The sequence below is a fragment of the Bacillus rossius genome, chromosome 15 (assembly GCF_032445375.1).
Source record: "Bacillus rossius redtenbacheri isolate Brsri chromosome 15, Brsri_v3, whole genome shotgun sequence".
Classification (NCBI taxonomy): Eukaryota; Metazoa; Arthropoda; class Insecta; order Phasmatodea; family Bacillidae; genus Bacillus; species Bacillus rossius.
This window is the reverse complement of record NC_086342.1, coordinates 45446213-45468944: the sequence shown is the minus strand read 5'-3', so window position 1 is coordinate 45468944 and position 22732 is coordinate 45446213. Positions and strand designations below refer to the sequence as shown.

The following is a 22732-nucleotide window of genomic DNA, read 5'->3' as shown; positions in this document are numbered from 1 at the left end:
GTATGTCTGTCTGTCCTGTATTTCTCTTCCGAGAACCTCTTGTGGTACACACGCTGTTATTATATAAGTGTTTTTTTTGCATGGCGGGTGTTCCCTAGTTTTTTATTTCCTTGTCAAGCACTCGCAAACATCCTCCACTGAATGCAGGCAAACAACGCTAAGCCAGTTAGTTTTAAGTTGTATAAACCAGCTTTGCAGTTTGCTGAGGCGGCTGATAAGTCAGCTGGGAAGCAGGTCGCTTCCTTATCCGTCACGACCGTTATCAGTTAAGGCCAGATATTATGTGAGATTAAAACCTTTTAGGCGACAGTTCGGATCAGTTAAGTCTCTCACATACCAACCTTGTTGACAGGAAGAACGTGACCAGGGAATCTCAGCCTTGAACTCTAACCTGCCTTCCATGTTGTCTTACTGAAATGCACGTAGGCGCGTCGGATCGGCTACCATTTTGTGTTATGTAGTTTATGGTCTTAAAAATAATTAAACTCAATTTTTAATCAATGGTTATTTTGATTGCATTAACATTTTTTTTTTTTTGCTGTGAATCAAGAACTACTATAGCAGTCGTTCCGACAAAAACTATTACCATTGGCTAGCTTAAACTCTTAAAGAAAAGGCAGTGGTTGTAACTTAGGCCATTCGAGACAACTAATCCCTTTCTTTGTAGGCGTTTATACTAACTTTTCTCCTCTTCATACAAACTCCGAGGGGTGTGCAAGAAGGAATTTTCTTTTCCAAGTTCTTCGTTCTGTACAAAGATTATGAACCACTACTTTCTTTTAAATTATTTAAATTTGGTTTAAGGGCATAATTACATTTTACATTTATATTATATATATTATATATGATTTAATAAGATTATTAGTATATATATTTCAAAAACATATATTTACTCATATAAATTTCCGTTAATCAAATCCGTTCTAGTGCCGGTCCATATATTTATGAGGCCATTAATGACATTTAGTAGCGAGAGATGGTAATGGAGCATTGACAAAGTTTATGTGCGGAAGATGGATCACTCTGGTTCGCAGTAACGTCCGCCATGTTTCCGACACACGAAAGTCCGGGCATCGAACCAGAGTCTTCTGGCGGGAAGCGAGTGTCCGACCACCCGACCACGTGGTGAAGCCCAGCTCAAAGTTAGTTACTGCACTCGCCATTGCTCCAAGTCATTTTGGAAATACACACACCTTCAGCTCTTAGTGTACATATCTATTAATTGCTGATAATTTATCGACCTGATGTAGATTTTTGTTTGGACTTGCAATGTAGCAACTCTTCCGTCTACTGATCTTCAACGACTAGGGTGCGCTTTTATGATATTCGTAAAACATTATTACTTTCATTCAACAATAATGTCTGAAACAGGTACTAATAATCTATCCAGTGTCCAATAGAAGTTTAGTTCTGAACATCACGTGGTTTGACCCGGCATAATGAACCTATGAATTGTATGTAAAGAAAACAGTTAATTCTCAACTTATAAACAGTTATGTAACGGTATGGCTTGATAGTAGAATATATATATATATATATATATTAGTATTAAACTGAGTGATATAGGTTCCGTTAAATAAATTACTAAGGTAAATTACTTAATGAATCTTGTAAATACACTTTGACCTTTTTCATTACATAAACTCACGTTTTAAAAACAACCTAAACAAAACCCGATTAAGCATATTGCGTAAATACTAAATATACAACAATATCGCCTTCCAGTTGGACTGTTACGCACTCGGAACACAGCAAGGATGCAGTGAAAGTCTTTAATGCTCACGGTGGGAAGAAGTGTGGCATACGCCCGGAGTGACACCCATTTTATCACCGCACAAATTTTTATTACAGGATAGCTGCGAACTATAGTGCATAGTGCCGTGTGAACTCTGGGCTTGGATAAAAGTCACGATACGAGTTCCTGTGGATCGTCAGAGAAAAGGAGTATCTGTCAGTGGAGTGATGCACTTGCAGGGAACGTCAGAGAAATGACGAACAAGAGAGAGAGAGAGAGAGGAGGTGGTGAGGGGACTGGCAGAGTTCCAAAAAGCACAGAGGAGTGAAGCCTGAAGACGACAGCTCTCGTGTGAGGATACCAAGGTGTGCTTTCAACACAAGGATCACGTGTTCAGTGTTGGACGATGATGACAACAGGGAAGTCGTGACAGACCGCTAGCCAATGGGTTGGCTGCAAAGTTATACCACCGTAAATTTCAAGGAGTTTATCTGGCTCTGGGTTGCACTATTAGCTTCCTTTGTACATTCTGTATTGCACAGACCCGAACAAGCCCGAATATCTACCTTCGGCCAATTCCTAAACAACCATTGAAATGATTTCACAGTATTTTTAATGTAGCTATACTAACCTAACATAACCAACCATCCACAGTTTTGTAAAGTAATAAAAAATTATCCCGTAGTTGGCCGAAGGTAGATATTCGGGCATGTTCGGGTCTGTGCAATACAGAACGTACATCATAGGCTTCTCTCCTGATGCTGGTTCGTCTGCTGCCGGCTGTGTGAAAGCCTTATCTCCCTTCGCACTGCCTTGCACATGGTTACGACATTTCGCTTTATCATTTGACAGTTGACTGAGCTCCAAGATTCTGCACATTCCTTTAAGACTCTGCAGATGTCCGAAGGTCTACAGCAAACAGCAGTAGCTCGTCTACAGTGAGACCAGATTCTAATAGTGGTATTGCCAGGCTGAAAGATTTCTGTGTGAAGGAAAGCATCAGCGAGAACTGTGGATCGCGATACAGCATAGGTATAGATGAAAATAAGTCCTGGGCTTTGGAAATAGTAAAGCAATATTTTAAGATCGCTCAACACGTGATTTGTTAAATTTTTATTTTTTAATTTATTATTGCTCATTATTCTCTCTATGAAGGAAAAGTATGACGTTTTGTAATTATACAGTATGTTCATAAAAGTATGTCTCGGTTTAAAAAAAAAATTTAGACTAGTTACAACCAATCATACATCAAATTGAAGGTAAACTAACCTAGTTTTTTCTTACAAATATTCAATATGCGCACACATCCAACCTAAAGTCCAATTCTTCAAACACTTTAGTTAACAAGTCCGGAATAATGGAAGCAATAGCCTCTTCAATTATATTTCTCAACTCTGGAAGATCATTAGGTGTCGGTGGAACGTAGACACGGTGTTTTTATAAAGCCCCAAATGAAAAAAAAAATTGAATGGTTTGACGTCAGGTGAACGTGGAGGCCAGCGAAAAGAGCTCTGTCGTCTCGACCATTACGACCAATCCAACGGCCAGGGACTTGGACCTTCAACCACTCTCGTACAAACAGATTCCAATGGGGAGGGGCTCCATCCTGAAATCACAGATTCACTCTTAGCAAATCGCAGAACTCAAAATTCTTTATGCTCAGGAGTCGCCATTTTGTGTAGGTGGCGCTGCAAGAGAGAAAAAAACAAAGCAGTACTCGTGCATGTGCTTATCTAAAACTGTTGTAGTTACTCTTTAATTGCGACCTTGAAACAACATCTGCAACGCTAACTGTTGATAATATTAAAATGTATACCTGGAACATTGTTTCATGCACATGCTGTGTTAGTAACAAAGATCCCGGGAGTCCTGAGGAACGACTCCTCGACATTCCACCACGAGTGTCCAGGAGCCAAGGATGCGTCACGTACTATAGTCACGTGCTTGGACTCGTCGCAACCCGGGATCAGGCGACGGTAGATCGAGGAAGACATTTTGACGAAGAGGAACAAGGCTCTTGCTGGTCGACATTTTATCACTGAGCTAAACGATGTGACACTTGAAATAGTATATCAGCGTGTGACTGAGACTGAATTGGCTCTATTCGCAGGCACTTTATTCAGATACTGGTTGGTTTGGTTAAGTTGCTAAAGAAATATATCATACTTTAAAAAGGGTTTTGTTTTGAATCCTGTGTCGCGGTAAATTAAGTTTTTTTTGCCTCTTAGCCTATCAGGATACGATTCGAGGAGGTACGGAAGTAAAAAAAAATTACTGTACAATCCACTTATAACGAGGACGCTACACTTTTCAGCGTTTCTTAGTTACATCTTAAGCGACAAATATACTTATTTTCCTAGTATTAACATGAACACTGTTGTATATATGGTGATAAAATAATGTAATTTTTTACGTACAAATAAAAACTAATATTCAAAAAACCTTCCTTAATTTTTTTAGCTCTAGTACTGCCAGATATTACTTTTAGATAGGTAGAGAGATACAAATTAAGTATTATTTTTAGGTTAATAAATATTTTTTTAAAATGTAATTATGGTAGATGATGTCATAAAATTCTAAAGATAACCATGTCACGAACGGGTATGAACGAAGCATTGAATTTTGTTCAGTTGACGTAAAACTACTGGATAGTATCGGTCGTGACTCCTCTCTGTCAGGCTTTATGCTGTACGCTACGTGCACAGCAGCCTTGAACTTGAACCATATAGAACACTCTTCCATTACGAAACGCTATTACAGAGCTATTCTTATCTGTACATGTTGGCGTGGTAGCATGTCATGGTGGTCGCATGTCATGGTGGTCGCATGTTATGGTGGTCGCATGTCGGCGTGGTCGCATTCTGCGTGGTCGCATGTCGGCGTGATCGCAGTCGGCGTGGTCGCATTCGGCGTGGTCGCATTCTGCGTGGTCGCAGTCGGCGTGGTCGCAGTCGGCGTGGTCGCATTCTGCGTGGTCGCAGTCGGCGTGATCGCATTCTGCGTGGTCGCATGTCGGCGTGATCGCATTCTGCGTGGTCGCATGTCGGCGTGATCGCAGTCGGCGTGATCGCAGTCGGCGTGGTCGAATTCTGCGTGGTCGCATGTCGGCGTGATCGCATTCTGCGTGGTCGCATTCTGCGTGGTCGCATTCTGCGTGGTCGCATGTCGGCGTGATCGCATTCTGCGTGGTCGCATGTCGGCGTGATCGCAGTCGGCGTGGTCGCATTCTGCGTGGTCGCATTCTGCGTGGTCGCAGTCGGCGTGATCGCATTCTGCGTGGTCGCATGTCGGCGTGATCGCATTCTGCGTGGTCGCATGTCGGCGTGATCGCAGTCGGCGTGGTCGCATTCTGCGTGGTCGCATTCTGCGTGGTCGCATTCTGCGTGGTCGCATTCTGCGTGGTCGCATGTCGGCGTGATCGCATTCTGCGTGGTCGCATGTCGGCGTGATCGCAGTCGGCGTGGTCGCATTCTGCGTGGTCGCATTCTGCGTGGTCGCAGTCGGCGTGATCGCATTCTGCGTGGTCGCATGTCGGCGTGATCGCATTCTGCGTGGTCGCATGTCGGCGTGATCGCAGTCGGCGTGGTCGCATTCTGCGTGGTCGCAGTCGGCGTGATCGCATTCTGCGTGGTCGCATGTCGGCGTGATCGCATTCTGCGTGGTCGCATGTCGGCGTGATCGCAGTCGGCGTGGTCGCATTCTGCGTGGTCGCATTCTGCGTGGTCGCATTCTGCGTGGTCGCATTCTGCGTGGTCGCATTCTGCGTGGTCGCATGTCGGCGTGATCGCATTCTGCGTGGTCGCATGTCGGCGTGATCGCAGTCGGCGTGGTCGCATTCTGCGTGGTCGCATTCTGCGTGGTCGCAGTCGGCGTGATCGCATTCTGCGTGGTCGCATGTCGGCGTGATCGCATTCTGCGTGGTCGCATGTCGGCGTGATCGCAGTCGGCGTGGTCGCATTCTGCGTGGTCGCAGTCGGCGTGGTTGCATATCGGCGTGGTTGCATAAAGGCGTGGTTGTCGTGCTGTCCCGTGCACGGCTCGCTCTTGATGAGTCGCTGCGCAGTGTGGTGGTCTGGCCTCTGGTCGTGCGAATATACAAGATTAACGCATCCACGTAACTCAGAACTTTGCTGTTCGGGAGCACATCAGTGAACTTACCGTGTAGATGCGGCGGAGCAAACCCAACCAGTTGTGACCTCGTGTGACTGGGGGTGAGTGAATCCTAGGCCGCCCTCTGACCGCACGGGCGCGGCGTGACACTGCCATACCAACCTCGAGTCCTGCGGTGCTCCTGCGGCGAACACGGTCGATTAATCGATGGCGGTATCGATCGTGTGTACAGTCGTGGTTCCCTTCCCCGACAAATAGTACTGTTGGCCTTAGCAAATATTTCCCCCGAGTTATTCTCGACGCCAAGGACACGGCATTTTACACTCTGTTTTCCATATTGCGCTATAAAACATAATGCTGCTGTTGGATCATTTTGTACCTAGATAAATACACAGCACGTCTATATTGCAACCCACTTTAGTTGGTTCAGACCTACTAGCATCCTTCCAATTAGTTTTATGTCATTTGATGTAACACTTTACACAATTTTCCATCATCCGTATACTATACTATCCATATCAATTCCTAAATTAATACTAAGAATTCAAACTTATACATAGTTTTCAGAACCTGTAAAAAAGTATTTTATTCTCCTAATACTTTGTATATTTTTCTTCTGAATATACATTACCATAAGATAACGAGGTGAATAAGTTAATGCTGGTTTTAAATGTAGCCTAACTTAACCAACCATCTATACGATTTTATTTAAGTATTTCAGAACCACAACAGCTTCCATTTCCAACAATTCGAAGTTCCAAAGAACAAAACGCTCCGAAATCTCTAGCGGAATTCCAGCAATGGAGGTGACGGAATAATTCCGACAGTTTTTGACGTAAGTCCGATACATAATTCCGCTGGTGATTGTTGAAGAATAGGGTTAAGCGAATCTCGATCGAAGATTTTAGTTGAAATACTGATTTAACTTTAATGAATGTATTTAGTTCGTGGAAATCTGTTCGTGTTTGGTGGGTGAACGTGCTGTTAATCAAATGTTAACTCATTCAACTGTTTTGCGATTCTAAAATGAGGTTGAAGCCCTTGCAGCTCAGTGCCAGGTATGTGTGGGGTTGCGACACCTTCAGGGTCGAAGACTGTCTTCATGTCAGAGCCGCCCTGAGGACGCCTGTCAGGTAGGCAGCCCGCCTGTGTTGTCTTCCTCGCAGTATATAAATTGAGGGCGGTATGCTGGCATGACAGTGCCCAGGGTTTTCCCTGTGTCTATGCCGGTTTTACCTGGGCCCAACATAACTAGTAGTTTAGACTAGAGATAAGAGTGAGGGGAGTTAGTCATGGCAACAATCGCTGCCATGGCTGGCCAATCCCCCTCCTAGCACATGATGCATGCGACCCTCTCCCTGTATGGTTGATCCCAGCATGACTAAGGCGTGATAGGCTTCGGCCTGAGACGCACTTAGGTCCCTCCCTAACCCTGACCCCTCCCAAACACACTTAGTTTTTAGTAAGGTTAGTAAAAAATAAAAAATAAAATCTGACACGTTCGGCTGAGGCAGCGAGTAAGCTCTGCCTTGTAACCCAACTCGCTGACCGTATTCCAGGACGTGTCCAAACCGAATCCCGGCGAGCAAACACTGGTGCTCATCATTATTATTGAGGTAGTTCCTGAAATGCCTTGCAAGTGCGAGAAGTAGAGAAGGGGTGCAGCGGTGATGTATGTCTCTGCTCGGGGAGCGGGTCCGAGGCTGGACCGTGGATGCTGCGATCTCTCGGGAGAGCTCGGTGCAAGTGGTTGCTGGGGGGAGGATGTCTCAAAGGCGCGCTAACGAAGCGCGATGAGAGAAGGCGACCCTCCGGGGTCACGCCCCGCCGACCCTGCGACCCTGCCTGACCCTGCCTGACCCTGCCTGACCCTGCTGGCCCCGCCCACGAGGGCGCGTAAGGGCGACACTCGCCTGCGCGCGCGGCCTCGCTTCGCCCCTCTCCTGTTCCTCCTCCTGCTGCTCATGTTTCCAGCGGATATTCACTGGGCGGGTTAAAAAGTCGCGCAAGTGATGATAATATAACACCGGGTTAATATCCGTTAAAAATATTTTTGACATAAGGATGTATGCGAGAGGGTCATTAAGTTGAATTTACAGACCGTCAACTGACAGTGATGAGAAAAAAAAATCAACATGGCATGGCAAACTCGGTCTCAATGATTAAAGTTACCACGAAAACAACCCTCCCCCACACCCCGCTTTATCATCTGGATATCAAAACTTTTTTTTGTACTTATTTATTTATAATGAAATTTAATGTTAGTTCCTTAGCTGTTTTGTCGTTAACATTTTTTGTTTAACAACACTCATATCGGGACCATTTTTTAGATAATTTTATAATCTACCATTTTTGTCTGGGCTATATTTTTGATAAAACTTACGGTTTTTGAGAAAAATCCAAAAAACCGGGAATTTTGACCTTTGACCTTGAATAATTTTTTTTTTTTTTTTAGCACACATGGGATCTATGGGGACTTTTGGCACTTTATTTTTACTGGTGTACCCAAGGTCTCTACCAAAATTTAGCTCTGTCGGAATTTTTGTTATTTGAAATGTCTATTTTGACCGGACTACAAATCATAAAACTCTTTAAAAAGTAACAGGCGATTTGCCTAAAGGCGGTTTGACTAAACATGAATTCGTTACGGCGATTTGCCTAAAGTCATTTAGCCTAAAGGCGTTTTGCCTAACGGCTATTTCCCTAAAGGCGATTTGCCTAAAGGCGATTTGCCTAAATGCGATTTACCTAAAGGCGATTTGCCTAACGGCGTTTTCCCTAACGGAGTTCTGCCTGACGGCGATTTGCCTAACGGCATTTTGCCTAAAATGTTATTATGATGACAAAACCTCGTTTTGCCTAACGGCTTTTTGCCTGACGGCGAATTGCCTAACGGTGTTTTGTCTAATGGCGAATTGCCTAACGGCGTTTTGCCTAACTACGATTTGGCCAACGGGGTTTTGCCTAACGGCGTTTTGCTAAACGGCGTTTTGCCTAAAATTAGGCAAAATGCCACATGCCCCTCTTTAATTATTGGTAAACTACTTAAAATATTGAAATGCCATTTTACACTATGATTATAAATAATTACATATTCTCCGTCATTTTCGCGTCGGAACCTTTTTACGAAAACGTTGCATTGAGACTCGGCCTTGAAATGTTATTGCCATCGCACCCACAGCAGTTTCACCTCGACAATGTGTTTCCCTGTGGCTCCGGACAGCAAGCAGACTGAAGCGTGTGCGTCATGGTCGTGTGTTGTGTGCTGGGCCGCCAGGGTCGAGTCGGGATGTTTACGATTGTTCTCCATAACCTAACTAAAAACTAAGTGTGTTTGGGCGGGATCCGGGTTAGGGAGGGAGACTACGTGCGTCTCAGGCCGAAGCCCATACGCTCTGATCATGCACGGTGTTAGCCATGCAGGAGGGGTAGCATGCATCATGTGCTAAGAGATTGGCCAGCCATGGCAGCGATTGGCGCCATGACTAACTCCCCTCACTGACTATCCTAGACTAAGACTAGATAAGTTGGGCCCGGGTAAAACCTGCATAGACACATGGAAAACCCTGGGCTCTGACATGCGGGATGCAAACAATTCATGCATTAATAACAAGCAGGTTGGTTACGGGAAACAGAAGGATGGTTCCGGAAGAAGAGTCTGACAGAGTAGAAACAAACTACCAAGCAAAGGGCGGGAGCTTGGACATTGTTGTCCGCATTTCATTGGGTGGCACTGGTTGTTTCGGAGGCGACTTTTGTCGTTTCCCGCCAGGCTGCCAGCCAGCCTAGGGATGTTTACAAGCCGTGCTTGTCGCGTCTGGCGCTGGTCTCGCTCGGCTGACCTCGGCATTCCTCGGCTGTACTCGGCCGCACGGCCTTGGGTCCCCTCTTTGTCCTGGAGCCGACGCTCAATCGCTGGAGAGCTTTCAATATCCGCACGTGCCGACTGCGTCACATGACCAGTCTTGCACTTCATGGCTTCCTGCAACTGTCAACAAAGCCACGTGGGGTTTGTTTACATACGGCACACCGATATACACTGTTTGTGTTGGAATGTTTTTGAAACATTAAGTTTTTTTTAATGTGTAAAATAATGGTATCACATCAACACGCACTGCAAAGTCGCACAAGGTTTTGTAACCTTGACGCCCCAAATTCCCTACGCTAGTATCCTCACGGGCACAACCGTACATATGGTTGATTAGGGAACCACACATAACTTAAACACACAACTTAGAACAGTCATAACTTAGAAACCTCGAAAAAAATTGTACGTAACTTAGAACTCTCATATGTTAGAACGATCATAACTTAGAAACACGTAACTTAGAAACACACAACGCAGAACCACACAACTTAAAAACGTCGTAACGTAGAAAGTCATAACTTAGAACTAACACAACTTAGAAACACACAACTTAGAATCAGTATAACTTACAAGATTCTATCTTGTGTGTTTCTAAGTTATGTGTTTCGAAGTTGTGACAGCACCCCGGTTAATTAAACATATAGCCTTATTGCTCTCAAAGTGTAATTTTGCGAGTTTATTAAACAGTGTTTGGTGCTGGTGACTTCTCTTTCACCTCTATCTTTGGCAATCATCGGAACCAAAAATGGTTAAAGTGACTCATCATCATCATCATCAGTAAGCCATGTACTCGATCTGAATAATCGATGATGTTTAATATGCAGACGTTATCAAAGACTGACGATGTTGACAACGTGGGTTAATTATCTCCCAGCACCGACACTTGTTACCCATGTTTCCAGGAAGCCGTGTGTTACCAGTGTAAAAGGGAACAAACAATGCCTGAGTCTCTCCCTGCGGCGGACTGGTGTGGCTTGGGGAACACCCTGTAGGTCTGGCGACCGTGTTCTGTTCTCGAACAACACTCACCATACAGCTTCCATTTGGTTTAAGCCTTGTTCTTAAGGCTAAGATCCTGAGTTTCTCGCGAGCTGGCAAAGACACGCGTAGTTATCTTTGTCCTCAACAGAGCGCACTAGTAGTACGGCTGAACGATGTAGCGACGCGCTGAAAAAGGATTGGGGGGGGGGGGGGGGAAAGAGGACGCTGTTCTCAGAATTCTTATCTCCCAGCGAGGTGTCATGTTTACGACAGGTCTGGAAGAGGGGGGTGGGGGAAGAGTGTACTCTGCCTCGGCGAGCATTTAGATTTCCAATCCCTTTGCCATTCTGTCCCTTTCCACCACACCCACTCAAGACTACTCGATCCTCAACAAAGCGCAAGGGAATAAATATTACTATTTTTGGTACATTTCAGTTAGAAACCTGTACGTAACCGAGTGCAACCCAAGGTAATTATAATAAATATTAATTTGGTGCACTACACATATACGATATACAAATTGTATGTTTTACTGCGGTGATTATGTGGCCAAAACTGTCAGATTTGGTCTCTTTTGCAAGAACGCTCGTTCACAGCTAACCACTACATTCAAATAAACTGGCCAGTAATGTAGTTTTCCTGCCCCTGTAAAAAAAAATAATAATTTTTAACTGAGTACTACAAAGGTTTTGCGCTTCTACAAAATTATTTTTTTTTTCCACATTTTGTCACAGGTGTGTGCGTATGTGTATTATACAAACAGTTGAACGTTGACCATCTAATAGCATGACTTTATGTTGCAAAACGGTATTATTTGCTATATTGATATCTGATTAGAACTGTATTTTTCTGTGCAACTATATATATATATATATATATATATATATATATATACAGGCGAACTTTTTATACTATCGGATAATTTTTTGTAGCTGAATATCTGTCTTCAAAATATTGCAGGTTATTGCATTAATTTTAGTGTTTTAAATGTATTATGTTTTTATGTATGTATACATGAGGCTAGAGCTAGAAAAACGTTTTTGTTTGCTTTTTTAGCTGACCTGTGGCTTTTGATTACACTTTTTTTTCATATGTGATGTTTAAAAACGTTATTAGTAAATGTCCTGGCATTCGTACTTCTTGTAAAAAATATAATCATATTTTCGAAAATTAAACTATCATTTAGTAATTTATTATTGCAATATAAATACTTGTGTATGCCAGTCGCGTCTGGCGAAATGAGGAGCTCCTTCATGCTATCCCTACTGGTGACGTCAAGCATCACTGGTAGTTCGTTTTTTATGTATGAACTGGATGTCAAAGAGGCTCGAAATAAACATCAGTTGTAACTAATAATAATAATAATAATTTAATTATGAAAGGGCCACATACTCGAAGAATCGCCTTCTCTACGCAATCAAACGTGTTTTAAAATATCTAAGGAGTAGGCTACACGTCATAGGTTGTATAAGAATATTTCGGAGGGAGCTAACCAAGGATATTTTATCGTGCATACAGATAAAGTGATATTTTAAGAGTAGTATTATCCCCCCCCCCCAACACCACCACCAAACTGATGGATTTATTGGCACATCCGTACATAAAAAAAAAAAAACACTGCTCCAGAATCTGCACCTGAATCGTCTTAGTGGGAAAAAGGTGTACATAAATTACGAGATCACTGAGGTTATAAGGAAGGTAATCAACCAGAGTAAGTGATTAGGAGCAAGGAATACTAATGCAATAAATATTCCATTGATATAATTTAATGATAATTTTTACTCACGTTTTAGAAGTTGATATTGCTGAATAGCAAATTTTTCATTTTAAAATATTGTAACAATGAAAAATTGCGAACCAATAAACATTTTTTGCTTAGTATATCATTTTATTATGTCTTAAGACAAATGGAAACTAGATATTATGAGTACGAAATATTTGTAAGTAATAAAAATTTACATAATAAAATACTTACATTCATACAAAATACAAATATTTTTCTTAGATATACAAGTATAACTACATTTCATTTTCGGCCAACGAACAAATAGTTTTGCTTTGGGCCCTGATAATAATACATAATTACATTTTCATTTTTCACCAAAAGTACATGAGGCACAAAAGTCAATAAATCTTAAACACACAATAAAAATATACCCAGATACAAACACCAATACAATAAAATAAAATACAATACAATACAATACTAATTTTAACTGAACATTTTTTGGATATATGCATAATTTTATTAAAATTAATCAGAAAGTAATGCAGTTACATGTTTGCAACCTTACGTACTTCACTTGCCTTTAACGAATCCGGATAAGTTCAATGTTTAGCCAGCCGAAAAGGATGTTTAGATTTTATTTTTAAACGCATGTGAAATTAGTCCTTTTTTTTTTAACACTTCATCGCTGTCACGTGAATTTACGGCAACATACATTATTATTGTACTTTTGTTTTGTAGTAACGATCTGTAGGCTAAATATGTACATGTGTTTGTTGAAACTTCGTTTTAAACATCCATATACATAAATTAATTTTGTCAATTTATTTATAGATACCAGTAAAATACAAAATAAATTATATTTATTTTACGTCCTCTTAAATTATTTAAATGATATATAAAATATGACCAAAAATATTTCAAATGAAGAAGTATTTTCAACTTCAAGTACGCGAGAATTACACAGACTCATTTACTTGCGTATTGCATAGCATACATACTTCACGTCCATTTCTGACAGTCTTGCAAAGTCACTTCCAAAGTATCTACAAGTATATTCTTCAGGCGAATTCGGACACGGCATTATAATCTTACATTATATCTAGAAGACGTGTTCTTACATTTGCTTGGAGTTTTAAATTATTTTTTTGAAATAATAAAGTCAATTTTAAAGTTTAACTCATTGCAGAAACACTTACGCAATATATTTGGTGGTTCTCTGCAAGTGTATTTTGTGTTTTATTATAGTTTGATAATGAAGTTAATATGAATTTATTGCCTTTTTTCTGATATGTGTATACATTAGATGTATATGAATATAAAAATTTATGTAACAGGATGAATCTTAAATGGTTTGAACAGTTATCTATAATGACTGAGTAGGTTTTTTCATTAAAAGCCTTTCTTTTTTACTGTTTAAGTTGGATTTCTTTATAACTCAAAAAAATTATCACGTAACTAAAAAAATGAATAAAAGAGCAAACTTCTGTTCGTATGTAGGTGTTAATTTTGCTACCGTTTAAATCATGAAAATAATGTAATACAATTTGTTCTCTAGATAATTAGATTTAGAAGTAAGGCTACATATTTTAGTCATTACCATGGTACGACTTCCGGAAAAGTTTTACATTTATATATTTTTTTTACAGAAGGTACCGGAGCTTGCAGGTTGCGCAGAAAGGAATTGTATTGTTTGTGAGAGTTCTCTGTTCGCAGTAACACCTATGATATATGTTTGATGTTCTGTTTACAACTCATCGTTAAAACTAAATTTTACAGACTGATTATTATCCTTTTATTTAAAATCTAAGTTATTTACAGTGTTTAAAATATGCTTTCTTGCGTTTCGTTTTGTTTGTATCATATTTGAGTCACCCGCAAAGATAATGAGATAGATATTTTATACTGCTTCTTTCGCAGTTTTTTTAATTTTAGTCTTGACAATGGGGAAGCAATTATACAGGCTGTGCTAAATAGATAAATTATGCTTTATGTCATTGAGATTAAACTCTTCTATTTTTGTGCATTTTATAGTATTCCTAGTTTAGTTAATTTATCCAACAATATATTTATACAATCAAGGCCTTAGATGCTTTATAAAAAAAACTCAACTGATTCATAATCAGTTGCCGTGTATAGATTTATTTTGTAGATAATAAGCAGTATGGGTTTTAGTGCTTAGAGTTGATGTAAAACCATGTATTAAATTTGAAAGTATTTTGTACTTTTCATACTTAAAATTATCATACAATGTTCAAATATTTTTCGATATAATTAAGGACACCTGTATTTCGTGAATACATCTCGTGTCAGGCTATTTCACACATAACTGTAGCTTTTTTTTCTTAGAGGTTTGGCGAATTGCGGGCGTGCAGCAGTACGGTAACTACGTCCTCATTGGCCCCGTCAAGTGCGGGAAAACAGCCTTCACCGACCACAGCCAATAATTACAAGAAAAATCTACAGTGTTTTGTTAAATACCTTGACACGAAATGTATTAGCGAAATACAGGTGTCCCTAAATATAAGACGTAATTGCTCTCGGACGATAATTTTCTTTACTGGTATTATCACCTTTCTTATGCAGGAGAATAGTTTTTGTAGTCTTGTGATTCCCATTCTGAAATAATTCCAATAATGTAATATGTGTTTATTATAATAAATGGAGAAGTGTATATAATATTAGCAAATGGCTCATTAAAAATATGAAAAGAAATAATCATAAATTACAAATCATTCTACTGCACATAAATCACAGATTTTAAAAAGCAAAAATTACTATAACATTCAAAATATTACAGAGCGTGCAATGTAGAAAACACGGACGCATGTTGTTGTCTAAATGCAATAAATAAAATACAAGTCTGCGGCTTTAAAAACAAAAGAAATAAAATGTTTCATAAATATTCAACGCTTGTAAGGGTACAACTATTACACTGATATGACATAGTTTTTCTAGTAAGTACATCATACAAATTCCTAACCAGGCACACACAAATATATAATTTGTGTTACACTTCAATAAATTTGGCCATGATTTAAACCTAATAAATAAAGAATGCAAACAAGCTAAACTCTACAGAGTATCGTCGAATAAAATCTGGGCCAAAAGTAAATCAATATTTTAGTGCTCAATACAATTCGAAGGAAATGGAAGATATTTTGTAGTATTATAAATGATAATACAAGGATTGCTGATTTGGTTTTGTATTAATTTTGAGCGTAAAACCACCCCGAAAATATTGAATAAATTTTTCAGTTAAGCTGCATATAAACTGAACTGGTTTGCTAGCTGTCTTGCTATCGTAAACATGACTGTGAGTCTGATTGGCCATGTTGGTGATATGCACGATTTTCAAGGCTGTCTCCCGATATTATATATGTGTTTTATTTTTATACAAAATGAAGCACGAATATGTTATATATTTCTTGTATGAGATACTAGTTGCAAAGACGTTACAGTTTGATTTTATGGGTAGTGAATCAGTGGTATAAAATAACTTCATTTATTTTTTACCGATAACATCTTTTTGACATTAGTATAATATAATCACTCGCCAACCAGAGAACCTTATTTTTTGTAGTCATGAAAAAAAATGTTTGTATTCAATATCAGCTAATAACTTACTATTGCTTATGTCATCAAATACATTTACAGTACTGTTCAATTTGTACAAGCATGAGAAGTAAACAATAATTAGAATTTTTTTATCAGATATAAAGCATCACTGTATCAAATTAAAAAAAAGAGTTCTCGTCAGCCACACAATTTCTGTCTCTCAAAATTCACACATCTGAAATTTTGCGTTTCTTTGAACGACTTTCTTGTGCCTGTATAATATATTCTGGCTCACGAATCGGTTGTCCCCTGGGACGACATGGATCAGCAAGCTCTGGCAACAAGCAGTTGTTAAAAAATCGCAACAATTTTGACTCCATTTTCTCAAGCCAGAAACAATCATCTCTCACAATTCTTTCTATTGAAATGCCTTTCGTTGTCCAAACGACAAAATCACACCACTTTCTTCGTGTGATGTGTAATTGCCCTTGCACTTGATAGTAGTAATTGTGAGAGCGATTCAAGCAAAGCTCGCCGTCGACAACTCTGCAAAAGAACGTTTTCAGCTGCATTGCTGCATCTAAAGGGTTAAGTTCCCTTGCAGAGTATGGACATTTCACCTCCACCAAACCATCTTCATCAACTAAACCATCAGGAGAAGCTGCAAGAAAGCAATGCTGAAGGTCAACGAAGAGACCACATTGTTTAACAGTATGGCCTGTTTGTTCTTCGTATAAAGCGACAGCTATGCGCTCGTTTGCTAGACCATGTATTGTGGCAGCATTCTCCAATACACGACTGTACACAATCGCTTCCACTGTCACTTTACACGAAGTATTTTCCCTCATTTTACAGACACGTCCGAAAAAGGAAGCAGTGACTCGTTTTCTCCGCTCCTTCATCCACAACTGACTGCTTCCTTGATCTCGTGTCTGCACCTCCAGATCATTCCTTTCTTGCACTGTAAGCTCTATGCTTCTCATCACAGACTCAGTCAGAATTTCTAGTTCAAGACCAGAAGCTGGAGGCTGAGTTGCATGAGGACCATAGCTCTTATCACCCTGTGGTTTAAATGATTCCGATTTCCGTGGTACATGCGGATTCATATCCAACCTTCGCCTACAGTTCGCCTGCTGTTTCTGTCTTTTTGCCATTAATCGCTTCACAGTCACTCCAGGGCTGTGACCTGTGATCGCCTTCATAGTTTGTCCATGCCATTTGTAGCGAAGTTGGAAAGACAAACCAGCAGCAGTAGCCCTACGGCTGTAAGACCCCTGCTGTGAACGGTTTATCTGCTTACCGCCAGCCATCCTTGCAACTAATGACATGTACATTTCTGCTTGGTTGGTTGTGAGATCCATTACAAGTGCTTGTGACTTTGCTCTCACTCGGTCAAAAGCTTGTTTGATTCCCACAATCAATTCACGAGGCAATGCGTCATAACTGCAGGGATTTGCTGTTTTACCAGCTCTCTCACACACATCTAAATTGCATAACTTATGGTCTCCAAACACATGGTTGGGCACATTTAGAAGTGTTGATTGAAGTAGCATAGCATCACCCCCACAGTTGCTGATACAACCTCTTGCACAGCGACAGAGGGCTTTGATTTTCGACTGGCTGAGATGCCGCATATGGATGCCCTTGGCTATGGCATAAAGATTCTTTTTGAGATTCTTCACGACATGGTTAGCACATTCAATCTTTTCAACATCTCTTCCGTACGAAACATTTACAACTATGGCTGCATGCACACTTGAATCCCCATCACCAACAAACTTCTTAAATTGAAGTTTGTACTTGGCTTCACAGAACCGGAAACCTTCCACTATAATGTCTGCCTCCATTGCAGTGGAAGAATCAGTCCAGTTCCGGAAACACAGGTGAGGCGTAGGTTCCTTTTCCATCCGTTCGCTCCGAATGCATGCGGTACAATATTTGTTTCTCACACCAAGGAATAACAATTTCTTAGTGTAGAAGCCAATTATTATAGCACATCCAGACTTAGCAGAATACCTATGACCATAGGATCTTTGGCTCCAACCTCCATCCAAAATTCCTATGGTCCAAGCATATTCCTCATTTCCAACCATACAGATGCGTCCATCATCTTTCGCCATAGAGAACTCTTCCAGTGCAGCATCTTCCATTTCCTTCTGCAACATTGCCTTCCAGTGCTCTCCGATTCTGTTCTCGTGATAAGAAAAGCAACCCGGGCTCATAGGATGCATATCAATTAGTGACAATAGTTCATACAATGGTCCGTAGCCTAGACCAACCGAAATTGCGCCCCAAACAATCTTATCGTTGATATCTAAGTTGGTATCGATTTTGCATTTTCTTTTTCTTCCCACTGGAAGGCATTCCACAGGCTCAGATTTGAACTGCTGCTCTTGATTGCAGTGAGTGCACTTAAATTTAAAATTTGTCAGCAGACCGTACCTGTTGACACTTTCCAGAAAATATGTTCCTGAAGATGAAATGGGACACCTGTAAAACCAACATAATAATAATTTCTGGTAACATCTCCCAAAAACATTTGTTACCCGTTTGGCTTTCACACAATAAACAAGACAATTTTTTACTAGCATCGGCAATTTAGCTATAACTATTGCTATACATTGGTACTCAAGCTGTTAGGTTGTGATTTTATTAATTTCATACAACTGCTCTAACAGCATAATATTGCATACATCCAAACTACTGTCGTTAAAATCGAACATAAATAGCTTGCAGTGAATCCTGAAAGATCTGCCCGACTCTTTGTGATAAAAGATTATTCTATATATACGTAAATGTACGTTGAAGTGCACTGAGGTAAGGTGGTCAAGTTATCAGTACGGGTGTTACCTCGTTTCACCATACACAATAATCTTAGCAGCTCCTGAGCTCTGTCGAGTGACATGTGAACAGAATAAAATGAAAGAGATAAACTTACATGCCAGTAGGTTCGCTAATTTTTGAATATGAACAGAAGCTTCTTTATCTTTGTACTTATCAATATAATAACATGCACACCACTACAGTTTTCCCAAACTGTTGATGTGCATGTCACAATTAAATAAAAAAATAATTGTGACATGGCTCGAACAGATATACATTTTACATGCTTAAAAATTATGCTATTTTAATGTAAGTCTGAAATGTTGTTCAAGAAAAGGATACAATTTTCATTTGCATTTCACTGTGCTGCAAGAAGCCATATGGCCATGGCCACATTTATTCGCGCATTTGCCCTCTTACACATCATGGTATAGTAAAACACTATTTCGATCGTCATCGTCTTCACCTCCAAAAAATTAATAATAAAAAATTAATAAAAAATAAATTGGATATTTACGTTGAGGTATTAAAATGTTACTTACTCGTAGAACAGATAGGTACTATCGCCATATCGGCAGACACGTTGGCACGTCCAACTGTCGTAAGCCAAGCGTGCAAATGTTATGATGCTATCTTATTATAAGTAACAAGAATATGCACAATTAGAATATTACGTTTTTAAATTATTAAAAAATATATTTATCTTGTTCCTTTTACTATGTTTCTTAAAAAATTTCTGCAACAACGTTCTTCCGAAAGAAGGTATACACCGATTTTAAAGGTGCGTGCCTACTTTTTAATTTTATTTTTTCAGTAATTAGAAAATAAAAATTGGTACTTTTCCCACTTTCATCATTGAGGCTGCGACCCAAATTTAAAGTTTCCAGCCCTTTTGACAGTGGGTTGGAATTTGTATAGGCCATTGTGTGAGCGAGTGAATTACTTTTTGCATATTCGAGCAATTCTAAATTTAGGCCCTAAGTTTAATTATAACAATTTCACGTCAGCCAGAAAGCTCAAAGGCTGGTAAAACAATAGAATTTTATTTCATATAATTCTGTATCAATTTCATCTAAGTATTACACACCCATTTAAACACAATTTCTATACATAATAATTTTACTTCAGCAAGGTCTTCGGTTTCTTGTAACAAATAAAATTACCTAAAAAAATAACTGGACATACTTAAACAAAGTTTTTAAATTGTAACATTTGCCAAAGAATTTAAATAAATCTAACTGCAAATGTAAGAACACAGTATAAAGGTCTTTAAAATTGTATTTTGGAAAATTACCTCAATGTTTATTTGCTAAAACTCCTCATTTCACTTGTTGTGTGTGCGCGCACGTGGAACTTATGTTTCTATGATCATTTATAGTTTCAAATAATGTAGCGGAAGTTAAATTGAAAAATATATAATTCTTTCTGGCCAATATTTGTTTACAAACAAAATTTTACAGACCCCAAAAGCAAAAAAAAAAAAAAAAAAAAGAATCGCCACTGCCTTGTAATTGTGTTTCTAACGAACTTGTATAACTAACGAAAATGTGTAACTGCTAGGGGTTAGTGATACAATAAATGCTTGGGTAGTGAAAAATCCATTGTTGAACGACAGCATCGAGAGATTGGCCCTTATTTTTGTATCGTTATATACATAACTAAATAATTACGGGAGGAAGTGGCCTTAGGCGGCTGGTCCGCTCGGCGCGCAGGGGGGTTCCTTTGCGCGGCTGCCAAAAGTATGAAATTAAAAGAAAAACATAATATTGTTCGTACTGCAATTCAACTTTGCATTGATTAGTGTAAAACTATACGATAAAAATGGAACCCTGTAATTTTTTAGCATAGTAATTATTTTTTTTGTTTGTTGGGGCAAAAGTCCATCTTTCCCCGATGAAAATTTTATATGGTGTGCAATTTTTTTTCCACTATAGTGTTTAACCTCTTATCGAATAAAGGCTTACTACGTTAGTAAGTAGCTCCACCACAGTTCACTCGATATATGCGTTAGCTGTGATTACATTGGCTATTTATCTCTCCTCGTCAATATGGCTCAAATATATTTTCCTTTTATTTTCAACATTTATTAATTTAAATCGGTATTGTTACATATCTATCCTATTTACTTACTAACTAATGAAGTCAATAAGTTTGTAGAAGAATTTTCAACCTTCCAGCCGGTTAAACGTTCAGAAGGCGGTAAACAGTAGTGGAAAAAAATCTAAATAACTCAATTTTACATAAAACAATTTTTACCTGTGTCTCTCCAGAAGACGGCATTGCACCATGAAGTGACGAACGTCAACCATCATTCGACCCTCTAACATACTGAGTCCCGGATCTGTCTGTGGCAATGGAGGCTCGTAAACCACTATCAGCGGAGGAAGGTCATCATTCCTAGAAGAGTTATTCCCTTTTAAGAAACATAGCCCATACAATAATTTTTATTCATATGAGTATTATCACATGAATTCTAAATTTACCTGTCATATCACAAACAAGATATGTAAGTGTAAAGCTTACCCTTGATAGTCATCGGACAGAGTATGTGTACTGTCATCAGTGTTGCGTGATGTACACGCCGCCACTGAAGACGCCATGGTGGTTACATCTGGCACTGTGGGGACCGAACTTTCACCGCCTGGGCTCTCTGGCAAGGTTGGTGTTGCAGGACCATCACCAGCAGGCAGAGGGTTCTGTGTCAACCCCAGCTTCTTCTTTTTTCTCGCTAATGTTGCAAGCCTAAGTGAAATAATATAATTCATTAGAGTAGTTAAAGAATTTTAATTTGCCTTTGCTTTAATATTCATTAAGTTTGCTAGTTTAAGATTTATTAAAAATTTATTTAAAGGAAACTATTTAATTAAAAATAGCCTGTCCCCCCCCTTCTTTTTTTTTTGTGATTCATCTGCTGTTTGCCTAGATTTAGTCCATTAATCATTAATCTCTCTGTTGTCTATTTTCATCTGTAATATTTTTTAAAATATTTCTGAGTTAAGTGGTTTTTGTTTGTTGATTTTACTCTCGAATTGTTTAAGGTTTTTTCTGGGTGCACTTATAGCAATTTTTGCGGAAATTTTGATTTATTTACTACACATTATAGCATAAGTTTCGACCAATAGGTGGCACGGTAAAATGTCTAACATGTTTTTTATGTGATTAATTACGCATTTGTATTTAAAAATGCTTAAACTGTCTTTGGAATTTTGAATTCTATTCTGAACCACCTTTAGCATGTTACTGAATTTTACGTAACTATAAAAGATGTTGTCAATAACTTAATATGTTGCTCAGAATTCATATAGTATTACATTTGGCAAATTTTAAACCTGTAGATGCTCTTTAATAGTACTTAATTTTTTTTCATTATTTTTGCAAACAGTAGTTGTACCTTCGGAAATAAAAAGTAAATATTACAAAACTAAACTTGAAAAATATTTATCTACTGTATTAATCTTTATGCTACAAAACGAAATTTCGTTTGTGTGTGGGTACATTTTCACATTTGTAGTGTTACGTAACTGTTTACATACACGGATATCATCGTGATTATGGTTAAATATTTTTTTTATAAAATTAGTCAAGATTTAATTTAATAATGGGCCATTTCAGCGAAAAACTTGTAATGAAATGTTGGTATTCTGTAAGACAATGAGTTGAAGGATTGCTGGAATCAGAAGAAAAAAACAGTATGTGACGAAATTGTTTGTTTGTTTTTTTCGAAAGAGGAAGTATCTAAAATAAACTTAATCTCATAACGTGCCAGAGACGATTAAATGTTATGTTTTTGTGCACGTAAACTGTCAACAGAAAATAAAATTTTTCTAAATGGCCTGCTTGTTTTTAGTGCATTATATACTGTATTTTATATACGCATTTGTTATAGGAATATACTATAAACTTTGACTTAATGGAACGATGTACGACATGT

General features: G+C 39.1%; 2 protein-coding genes across 4 annotated transcripts in view; one reads left to right on the top strand and one right to left on the bottom strand.

The window, feature by feature from the left end:
• LOC134539562 (E3 ubiquitin-protein ligase goliath-like) overlaps positions 1-22732 on the top strand; it is a 241399-nt gene that overhangs the window by 50608 nt on the left and 168059 nt on the right. The gene's annotated exons all lie outside the window — the stretch shown is intronic.
• On the bottom strand, positions 15068-21681 carry LOC134539561 (uncharacterized). The gene is made up of 3 exons (XM_063381701.1): positions 21325-21681; positions 21058-21198; positions 15068-18468 (listed from the first exon to the last, which is right to left on the bottom strand). Exons 1-3 carry the CDS (start codon positions 21564-21566, stop codon positions 16206-16208), a joined length of 2646 nt encoding a protein of 881 aa, XP_063237771.1. The 5' UTR covers positions 21567-21681; the 3' UTR covers positions 15068-16205.

Excerpts from the sequence above, each read along its gene's own strand:
- LOC134539561 (XM_063381701.1), bottom strand. The coding sequence starts at position 21,566 with ATGAATTATATTATTTCACTTAGGCTTGCAACATTAGCGAGAAAAAAG. Across the intron at positions 21,199-21,324 it reads CTGTCCGATGACTATCAAGG|GAATGATGACCTTCCTCCGC; the intron begins GTAAGCTTTACA and ends TAACTCTTCTAG. Across the intron at positions 18,469-21,057 it reads CGTCTTCTGGAGAGACACAG|GTGTCCCATTTCATCTTCAG; the intron begins GTAAAAATTGTT and ends TTGGTTTTACAG.